General features: G+C 45.4%; 1 protein-coding gene across 1 annotated transcript; it reads left to right on the top strand.

Moving 5' to 3' along the window:
* Positions 1-6,824: 6,824 nt before the first annotated feature.
* On the top strand, positions 6,825-10,847 carry LOC130485658 (vitelline membrane outer layer protein 1-like). The gene is made up of 3 exons (XM_056858878.1): positions 6,825-7,001; positions 8,986-9,089; positions 10,556-10,847. Exons 1-3 carry the CDS (start codon positions 6,825-6,827, stop codon positions 10,845-10,847), a joined length of 573 nt encoding a protein of 190 aa, XP_056714856.1.
* Positions 10,848-11,281: the final 434 nt, after the last annotated feature.

Here is an 11,281-nt window from a genome sequence, read left to right as displayed (position 1 = left end):
ATCACTTCTGGTGAAAACCCAGAAATGACATCATTATGTTAGGACAGCACTGTAGGATTCACCTCAAATGCTATGGTTCTTGCCACAGCGAATGGTGATACTGTACGCTGCCTGTCCATTTCCCCCTATTCCTCCCCCAATGGCCTGCGAAACACTGGCATGGAATGGGGTTAATCTCTGGGAGGTCTCCCCCCAGCTCCATCCAATGAGCAGACTACTGTATTTTATATCAATGGGATTTTATCTTCAAAGGTAGCTTCACATAGATTGTGCTACAGTAGTAATGAAACTGTTAAGACGATCAAGCCAGTAATTTCTTATGGCCATTTTAGATCTGTCCCCCTTTCCTCTGAAAGTGCACATTGTCTCCCTCTTTCACTTCTATTTCTTCCATAGAAAATCAATGCCTCACACCACAAACAAAAGCGAAGCCTTAGGGAAAGGGTGGTCATTATGCAACCATCGCATATCAGGTTATGACCCAGTTGTTATGATGCTATGACCCCATCAGTGGAAAACCAATCTACTAGAACAAATTGAGTTAATATTGTCCAAACCAGGCTTACTGTGTGGGTTTTATTAAAAATCTTGTTCTCTCTCCGACTGGCACCTCATTCTGGTCACCAGGAATCACAAGGAGCTGCAGATACTGCAGATCTGAGGCCGGCAGGCAGGATATTGTGGGATGTACCAGGATTTACATGGCTCATGGTGATTTCAGTCTTATCTTGGAGACAGGTTTCCGAATGCGAGGGGGCTGGTGCTAGGGGACAGCTGCTTGGACTGTTGTTGATTTCTTGATTACTCCTTTCAATATTAAAGGGTCACTCAATTTCGGTGAGCTTCAAGTAAAAATAGGGGACAGTTTGTATTCTAATTTGAAAGCAAAGGCTTGAGAAGAAACACCTTAGAAAACGTTTTGTCGTTCATTGATTGATTTCAATAGAGCACACATCGATGCAGCAATAAAAGAAAATATCTACAAATTACTGTACTCATGTTCTGTAGCTGCTTCCATTAGGCATATACTGTAGGAATACTGCAAATCTGGCTGGTCTGGGAGAGACTTCATGAATTGGTGGCCTTGTCCAAAGATACAAGAATAAGTATTAAGGTAGTTTTCACGCAGTGACAGGCATGGGTAGTTTCTCAAGCACTGCTGCAGCACCTGATACAGCATGGTAAAGGGGATTTCACATGGCAGGTTTCCTGTACTTTTCAGTTTAAAAAAATATTGGCAATTGAATATCATTATATCAATGTAACATTGTAACAATCTGTGTATCAGGCTTTCTGAATTCCCAGTTTTCATTGAAAAATGTAAGTTTCTAGCCCCTTGGTCTTTCCCCTTATATCTCCACAAGGAAAGGGGATAGAGACTTACTTTAAAAAAGAAAGAAAGCTGGGAATTCAGAGAATCACATACTCATATTGTTATAATGTTGTATCGAAATAACAACATTTAATTGCAGATTACATAAAAGCTCCCTGGGGGCAGGGGAGAGAAAATGGCCACTGCGGGGACAGGGTCAGGGAAAACAGCTGCCACAGGGGCAGGAAAATCCAAACTTTTCTACCCAATCGGCAGCCAGAAAAGCTTTGCTATGAGCTTTCCCAAAACTTCACAGCAAAGCAGGTTTGAGAAAGACTGTAGAAAACCAGGGAAACTCAAGGAGGTGTGCAATAATACCACAATGCTGTGGGGAAGCAGGGGGGAAAAACCCTGGTTCCCAACATCCTTGAACCTGGGGCAAATAAGCCTTGTAGAAGTGGCCTAACTAAGTGCAGGGAGTTACAGCGCATTCCTGACATGCGCCGGCGGCCACGGCCAAGGCCCTTAGGAAGCCGGCGATGGCCCACGCAAGGGCCCACACAAGGGCCCACAGCGCTAGCGCCCGGAAGGTGCACGCTGGCATTAGTGGCCCCAGCACTGGCATGCAGGCCCGGCCGCCGGTCCCCGGCTGCTGCCACAGCGGCGCTGGGCCAGGATGCTGCCGGAGCCTCCCACTGGCATCCAGACACCGGCACAGGCTGCTGCTGCACCCCGGGAGGCGTTCCTGGGGTGTTCTGGCGCCGGCCGAGGGGCAGGGCTGATGTTAGTTGGCCTCCTGAGCCATTTCGGCCCGGGAACGCCCCCTTTTTTTGCCAAGATATGCCACCTTTTAGGATTTTTGGCACCAGGCGGAGGTTTCGGTGGTGCTGAAACCGCCTTAGGAGGCAACGCCGCTGGTTTGCCCTTTAAGGCTCCTTGGGACACAGCACTTGTGGTTGTAAACCGGACGTGCGCATCAGTGTGTGCGCGTGTGTGAGAGAGGTCTTTTTGGAAACCTCCCGCCGAAGGTAAGGGGGGACCTGACAACCCTAGATGTTAGTGTGTGTTCTGCAGCTATTGTGTGTGTGTGGGGGGGGGGAGGGGGCAGGGAGACAGCCTCCCAGGGACTCCAAAACCTATTCCCTCAAACTTGGAGTTGACCCTCTGACACCTCATGCAAAAAACCTGGATTGGCAATATTTCACTTGGAGTGAAATAACTCTGCCTTTCAATTTTGGATGCTCTGATGTCAGTCATGGTGGGCGGGAGAACAGAATAAAAAGCTACACAGCGACAGAGCAGGGCCTGCACTGCTGGTGACTGCCACGTCTGATATTTCCATGCCCTGACCCTGCCCACACTCACATTTCACTGCTCTGTTGGCTGTTGGACTTTCCGGTTGTGCCTGTAAGTAGTACTCTGTTGGTTTGCTGCTAGTAGCTTCATGAATGAGGACGGAAAGGTTGCCACCCAACCAGAATGTTACCCTCTTAGCCTGGTAGCGACCTAGAGGAAGAGAAAGTCAGAAAAATGTGCTGTTCTTGATTATAAGTGACATGGCAAGCTGAAAGTGTGTGTGTGTGTGTGTGTGAGTGAGGCAGCATGGTGTAGTGGTTAAGAGCTGTGGTTTGGAGAGGCGGACTCCAATCTGGAGAACTGGGTTTGATTCCCCACTCCTCCCCATGAGCGGCAGAGGCTAATCTGGTGAACTGGGTTGGTTTCCCCACTCCTCCAGCTGGATGACCTTGGGCTAGTCACACTCTCTCAGCCCCAACTACCTCACAGGTATCTGCTGTGGGGAGGGGAAGGCAGGTGATTGTTAGCCTGTTTGATTCTTCCTTAAGTGGTAGAGAAAGTTGGACAATAAAAACCAGCTCTTCTCCTCCTCCTCCTCCTCCTGAATCAGACCCTGGTCCATCAAGGTTGGTATTGTCCTGAGATCACCACATGAGATCCAGTGTGGTGTAGTGGTTGAGAGCGGTGGACTCTAATCTGGAGAACTGGGTTTGATTCCCCACTCCTCCACATGAGCAGCAGACTCTAATCTGGTGAACTGGATTAGTTTCCCCTCTCCTACACATGAAGCCAGCTGGGTGACCTTGGGCTATCTGAGAACACAGAGCCAGTGTGGTGGTTTAGAGCAGTAGAATCTGATCTGGAGAACCGGGTTTGATTCCCCACTCCTCCACATGAGCAGCAGAGGCTAATCTGGTGAACCGGGTTGGTTTCCCCTCTCCTACACATGAAGCCAGCTGGGTGACCTTGGGCTAGTCACACTCTCTCGGTCCCAACTACCTCACAGGGTGTCTGTTGTGGTGGGGGGAAGGAAGATGATTGTAAGCTGGTTTGAGTCTCCCTTAAATAGTAGAGAAAGTCCTTTCCTTTTACCCCTTAGAAGCTCCTTGATCCATTGATCTTGATCAGCATATATCTAATGTTTGAGGGTTGTAAGGACTGAAACAAATCTTGCCACTGACAGTGTAGCCCTGGGATCCCTGTCACTTAGTAAAATAAGGCATTATGTCACCCACAGAGGCATTGGTTTCTATGCTAAAAGGGGAGAGATGTAATGTGATCAAAGTTCCTCATAAAAGTGGCATTCCAAGAGAGCAAGAGCAGAGAAAGTCAGCATATAAAAAACTTTTCTTCTTCTTCCTCTTCTTCCTCCTCCTCCTCCTCGACCACTTCCAGCAGCACCTAAAGAGCTTCCTCCCACCCTTTAGGTGAGCTAGCAAGGTGTTGTTCCAAAAGATGGTTCAAAAATATGCTTCCCCCTTCACAGTGAGTGCGGCATTGGTTTGCATGTGCTGTTTCAGGGAGGAGAAATAGCACTGGGGGAAGGGGAGGCAATGCCCCTTCTCCCCCTGTGCCGTGGTGGTCCTGGCCAGAATCAGGCCCCCGTGGTGCACTGCAAAGGAGCTCCTGGCTAGGAATTAACTTTTAAAATGGCAGTCCACTCCTGGGGCAAATCTGGGGATGCCTGTCACATCTAGATGAGTTCTTAGTTGGGGGGCTATCAAGTTCAGTGTTGTCTACTTTGACTGGCAGCAGCTCTTCAGGGTTTCAACTGAATGTCTTTCACATCCCGTACGACCTGGTCTTTTAATCTGAAGATGCTGGGGATTGAACCTCCTGCCGCCGTGAACCTCCTGCCCTCGACCTTTGTCCCCTGGGTTGCCACCCTGAATCCCTTGGAGAAATGATGGGTCATAAATGTAAGGAATTAATGAATTATTGACCATTGTTATGTTTTGATTGGATGCCTTATGCTGGTTATGTTTTTCTGTATTAATTGTCACAACTATAATACATAAAGTGTGGGCAAGAATGGTTGCTATAGGTCTGGAGGCAGACACGAGATTAGGGTTGCCAACTTTCAACTCCTGCAATTACAACTCAGTTCTCCTGGGGGGGAAAATGGCTGTTTTAAAGGGTGGACTTTATACCCTGCTGAGGTCTCTCCGCTCCCCAAACCCCACCATCCTTAGGCTCCACCTTCAAATCTCCAGGAATTTCCCCGTCTGTAGTTGGCAAACCAAGCATTAGAGCTAATGTCCTGGGATTGGAAAGCTGTAAGGAAAAGTCCCACCTTTTTTACTGGGGTACAGAGCTGGGGTAGATTAGGGTTGCCAACCTCCAGGTAGTAGCTGGAGATCTTCAGCCAACAAAGATCAGTTCACCTGGAGAAAACGGTGGCTTTGGCAATTGGACTCTATGGCATTGAAGTCCCACTCCCCAAGCCCCTCCCTCTTCAGGCTATGCTTCCAAAACCTCCTGCCGGTGGTGAAGAGGGACCTGGCAACCGTAGGGTAGACTTAACTTGAGAGGGAGAAAGATAGGGGAGTGAGTAGGCTATTATGGGATAGGTTTTGCACAAAGTTTGGATCCAAGGGGTAGGGAGAGCGTGTAGCTGTTGGGGAAAATTGAGTACTGGTAGGGGAACACTAGACAATTTCTGAGGAGAATATTTATCATCGATTATTTGAGATGAGGGAAAGTACCACAAACATTTTCTGTCACATTTTTAAAGTCTGCCCTTCCTCCGATTGTAGCTTTCTTCTCCTCTGTTTCAACCTCATGATTGAGTGGGGTCTTGAAACCAAGTCTCCAGTTCTAGCAAACACTGTTTATTGATCCCTCCTCTCCCATCCCAGGGTTTTCACATTGTAGATAATACTGAATTCCTTGGGGGCAGAAACAGGATTACAATCTGTATAAACAAATGGGGCCAGAGAGGTGAGTGTACAACTGGCGCATTTATGGAACCCATTCTTTCCCTCAATGTAACCTGCCTTTCTGTTCTATTTTTAAAATGGCTTTAAGATCAAGCCAAGACGTTTGAACTGAACATCTGTGATGGTGTGGGATGCCCAGTGGGTGGCCAATCTGACCAGCTCATTCGGAGTTTTTGGCAGGGGCTCCAAACCGTTCTTATTTCGAAAAGCATTTAATCCTGAAATGTGAGAACTGGTGTAGAATAATGCTAAGAGGGGTATGCAAGAGTGGGAAAACGCAGTTTCAGATTTGAGTCTTCGTTTAATTTAAAAACACACACCTTGCTTTGGGAGCTAGGAATCCTTTAAGAAATTGAAGCTAGGAATCCTTTAAGAAATGGATTATGTAGTCTATTCTATAGGTTTGAATACTGAACTGGACTGGAGAGATTCAGGTTCAAATCCTTCCTCTGCCCTGAAGTTGACTTGATAACTGTAACGTAGTCACCCTTTCTCTTCCTAACCTACCTTACCGTGTTGCTGTGAGGAAAAAAATAAATGGAGAACCATCTATGTCATCTAGAGCTCCTTGGAGGAAAAGGGGGGATAGAAATGCAATAGGCACATTTCAATGGAATACATATTTATTTACTTCAATTTACACCCCACCTTTTCCCACAATGGGGATTCATAGTGGCTTACTCTTTTCTCCATATTATCCTCACAACAACCCTGTGAAGTAGGTTAGGCTGAGAGTGTGTGACTGGTCCAAGGGTTTGATTCCCCACTTCTCCACATGAGCGGCAGATTCTAATCTGGTGAATCTGGTTGGTTTCCCCATTCCTCCACATGTAGCCAGCTGGGTGACTTTCTCAGCCCCACCTACCTCACAGGGTGTCTGTTCTTGGGAGGGGAAAGGAAGCCAGTTTGATTGTAAGCCAGTTTGATTCTCCCTTAAGTGGTAGAGAAAGTCAGCGTATAAAAACCAGCTCTTCTTCCTCCTCCTCCTCCTCTTCCTCCTCCCTCCTCCTCCTCTTCTTCTATCCAGGTTTTTGTTTTGTTTGCATTCTTCCTAACATGTATTCCTTGGTTTTTATTGCATAGTCTTCTAATTATCTAATCTGGCTTCTGCCTTGTGTCTCACCAAGAAAGGTGGACTATAAACAAAGCAAGTTAAACAAATGTGGCACTTTAATTTCTGCAATAGGGATGGTGACACTAGACCTAGGAAGAAACCCTGAAAGCCTGTGGCTGCCACTCTTCGATCAAATTTCCGCCGCCTAAGAGGACTTCACGCAATGGACCTTTCCTCAAGCACTGTGCTCATCCTTCTCCTGTTCTGCTGCTGCTGCCGCAGCACACATGATCCTTCTTATTGTTCTGCGGAGATCGTTGTGCCCAACGGTGGACCATGGGGCTACTGGGGAACTGTAGAGCGTTGTCCAAGTGGTTATGCTATTGGCTTCTCACTGAAGGTACCACTGGCCTTTTCAGACCCTCTCATGCTGACTTGGTGTCCTGAAGTTTCCGTCCTTCCTTCTTCCTAAACTATCGACAGAAAAGTTCAACGATTATTGGTGCCTGTGAACCAGAAAACAGTTCCAGGCAGGGCTGTCACCACAGGGATGTATGGGGTCCTTCTCCCACCTAGGAACATCAAAGGCCTCCTGTTAGGGTTGCCAGCTGCCAGGTAATCAGTACAGGAACATAGCTGTTAACATTGCCAAATATATTGTAGCTATATCCTTCACAGTATGTGGTATAAGGTCCACCAGTAACATATATATTCATACAATGAAAGGATGTGCAATTTTACATTATAGTGAAATATCCTAACAGGTAAGTCTCCATAAATTCCTCTATCAGGTAAGTAGTGGAACAAAGTTCATTGAAAAGATGTTTTTCTCAATATAACTGCTGCAAGATGATCTATCAAGGAGAATACGATCGTTTCGGGGCAAAGAGCCCAATTCTTCTTCAGTTCTTCATGTACAATACAACAGATAAAACTTTTTCATAACCTCCCATCTCTTTAAAATACATTCCATTATACCACTTTTACTCTGGAAAAGGTTATTCGTTTGAAACCAGATAACATGGATGGTGATATATAATTATATGCATCGTATTTTTGTAAGTATATGAAATATTTTTATAAGTATATGTAGTATTTTTGTAAACATTTAAATTATTAATTGAGATATAATTCTTGTTATTTATTGATAAAAATGGAATGTATTTTAAAGAGATGGGAGGTTATGAAAAAGTTTTATCTGTTGTATAACACAGAGAATGTTAATAACAGCCAGCGTTGGTCCCTGAAGAAGGCGTTAATCGCTGAAACAGAAAGATCACCGGGCTTCTGTTGAGAACAACTGCACTACTGAATTGCTACTCTCAACAAGCATATCTGTGGAAGAAAGGGAGGTTGGCACCCCCTTTCATGGACTTACCTATATTATTATTTGTTTGTAACAAGGCATAGTCCTCTCTTTGGTGTTACTTTTAAGGCAATAATTAACAACACATGTTTTTGCCTACATACTATCAGTGGTGGATATGTTATTAAATACCACTACTTTATAATCATTGTGTCTAGCTTGTGAAGTGCTGTTTCTAGTTTGCTGAGTACCTGGAGGTTAGCAACCCTATGCCAGTTAGAGCCAGTTAACCTAAAGGCAATTACGTACATCCATGACCCCAACCCATAAGCCCCAGTCCATAAACCCTAAGGAAAGATCAGGCATTGTCCAAGATGAAAAGAAATACAAGGGCCATTCCAGTAACAAGAAATAGAAATGAGGCCAATGGTGCAAAAGAGGTTAAAAGATTTTTAATTACTCAGAGTAAAAATTCCCTACGCATTTTGTCCAAGGGGCTGAGGAAGCCCCTTGGGTGAAACACAAAGGGAATATTTATTCTGAGTAATAAAAAACATTTTAACCTCTTTTGCACCATTGGCCTTGGCCTCATTTTTATAGTCCAAGATGAGTCAAACAAGTTCAGAGAACGCCAGATTACTGTGCCACACCTGTAACATTTAAAACAGGCTGCTCCAAGAAAATAACCATCATGGTAATTTGCTAAAAGGGTCTATATCGGGTGCTGGGATAAACTAAATGGAACCCTTCTCAACCCCCTCCCCCATTTTGTTTCTCTCTTGTTCTGTTTTTTTTTTTTAAAAAAAATATTTGCCTACCCTATGAACTTTACATAGCTCTTTTGGGGGATCTTAAAAAATCCAAAGAGGATAAGGATCTTGCTACTCTGTGCTTGTTTGATCTAGGCTGGTTATTAAAATACGGTCCAATCAAGGCTACCATGCTGTGCTCATGGTAGCCCCCACAGAAACCATTGTGGCCTTACCCCTTTGTGTAATTGTGGGAGCCTTGGAACTCCCCCCCCAGAACACTTTTGATTTACAACATTCTCACTGTCTCTTTATCTCTCCTACTTCAGATAGAGCCGTATCAAGGAAGCCATGTTGACAATGATGACACGTCTCTGAATGGCATCCGTCTGATATGCTCTGATGGTGCATTTATTTCATCCACTGTTTCAAAGTGAGTAAGTGGCTCTTTGTGAACTTTCCTTTATCTCTTAGAAGCTCTTTGATCCATTGATCTTGAGCAGCATATATCTAATGTTTGAGGGATATAAGGACTGAAACAAATCTTGCCACTGACAATGTAGCCCTGGGATCCCTGTCACTTAGCAAAAAAGGCATTATGTCAGACACAGAGGCATTAGATTTATATTTTAAAAGGGGAGAGATATAATGTGATCAACGTTCCTCATAAAAGCGGCATTCCAAGAGGGCATGAGCTAATGAATCGATAGAGCCAGAAGAGCAAGGACAGGTCCTGTCTGGATATGGTATATTCAAAATTCTGCCCTGCATAACAATAGAGGGGTTAGCATTCAGTCTAGCTAAACAGAAGGCTCTAGAAAGACGAGGAGTTGTCAAATAAGAAGTTTAAGCAGGCAAACCACGTGGTGGTGGTATTCCAAAGAATTGGGATGAACAAACGTGGCGAACACAAAAAGTAGTGCTGTTATGATCAAGCTCTTTAATGCTCTTTTTAATTTTGGTAAAAGCTTCAGTTTTTCCAAGATCTAATAACCTATCCTGCGAGAAGCCCAACAGTGACCATTTTTCATCTAAGATTTTTTGCCATGAGGATTTAAAGGGGTCGTGCTTCGGAGAAGCTAGGAGCCCCTCAGTGCTAAAGTGCAGCTTAAGTTGAAGCTTAAAGACGGCCAACCATCCCCTAGAGTCAAGTGACATTTGGCCAAACTCGGCCGAAGGGTAACGCCATCAACACATCGAGGGGCATTTAAGAGTTTTTGTAAAAACTGAAGCAACGGATGATCTATAGACAGCAGTTATTCAAATGGCAACCTTTGTGAACTAGTATTGCTGTTTAGATGCCACAGGCCCTGTATGTGTCCACCCTCCATGTGTACCCTGTTGTTCCATGTTGTTAGCAGAGATCCAGGGATGGCCTTAGCCATGAGACAGTTGTCTTGGACTGGAAACGGTCCTACACACCCATAGCCCCACCACCCACAGAGGGGGAAAGAACAGGGAGAGGTGAATAGGCTTGCCATTTGGGCAGACAGATCAGGCGTAATGGGTGGCAGCAACCCCCCACCCCACATACATCCTGCAGCCGGCTTGTTGGTGTCCCCAAATTTTCTAAAGAAAGATTGGGTTGGATCTGGTGAGTTTTCTGCCCTGAAAGAGAAAGGTGGGTGATTTAATACAATTTCCCCATCTTATTGCAACCCTATGTGCCAAGTGGAATGTTATCTATGAACTTCCTTTGACTTCCAGCATTGGCTTTTCAGGGGTTGCACCAGACTGCTGTGGGAATCGGAAGGCAGGGAAGATATCATCTCCATAAGGGGACATCTTGACAGACCCGTCCCATTGCACATGCATTTGAGGCTCTAAGGGTTTCATATACTATGGTCAGGAAAATATGAATACGTTTCTTAGGTTAATTCCCCTGTTTTTGTTCGGCAGGTGGGGTACTTGGTCTGGGCGCTACTATTGCCCAAGAAGTGGCAAAATGGTGGCCTTCTCTCTGAGAGTGGAAGTACCCCAGGGGCTTGGGGATGATACGGCAGCCAACAACATCAAATTCCTCTGTGAAGATCAGGAAGAACTGGTCGGCAACTCACATGAATGGGGTAAATTTGGCCCATGGAGTACAGAGTGCCATTATGGGATATGCGGGATACAGACAAGGGTGGAGGCAGAGCAAGGGCCAAATGATGACACTGCACTTAATGATGTGGTATTCTGCTGCTGTTAATGGAAAATATAGTACTTCTTCCTTATTAGCACCATAACTGCCTGCTAGTCTTTCTGGGGTGGTTTGATAGACATGAATGTTATCCCCATTTAAATCATACCTTTTAAACAGAGAGTTGGGTGTACTTTTCTAAATTCTACTTTATTTAAGAGTGTAGTGGTTAAGAGTGGTGGTTTGGAGCGGTGAACTCTAATCTGAAGAACCGGGCTTGATTCCCCACTCATCCACATGGGCGGCGGATGCTGATCTGGTGAACTGGGTTGGTTTCCCCACTCCTACACACGAAGCTAGCTGGGTGACCTTGGGCTAGTCACAGTTCTCTTAGAGTTCTCTCAGCCCCACCTACCTCACAGGGTGTCTGTTGTGGGGAGGGGAAGGGAAGGTGATTGTAAGCTGGTTGGATTCTTCCTTAAGTGGTAGAGAAACGCAGCATA

The sequence above is a fragment of the Euleptes europaea genome, chromosome 12 (genome assembly GCF_029931775.1).
Source record: "Euleptes europaea isolate rEulEur1 chromosome 12, rEulEur1.hap1, whole genome shotgun sequence".
NCBI lineage: Eukaryota > Metazoa > Chordata > Lepidosauria > Squamata > Sphaerodactylidae > Euleptes > Euleptes europaea.
Note: the sequence above shows the minus strand (reverse complement) of the source record. Positions and strands in the feature narration are given on the sequence as shown.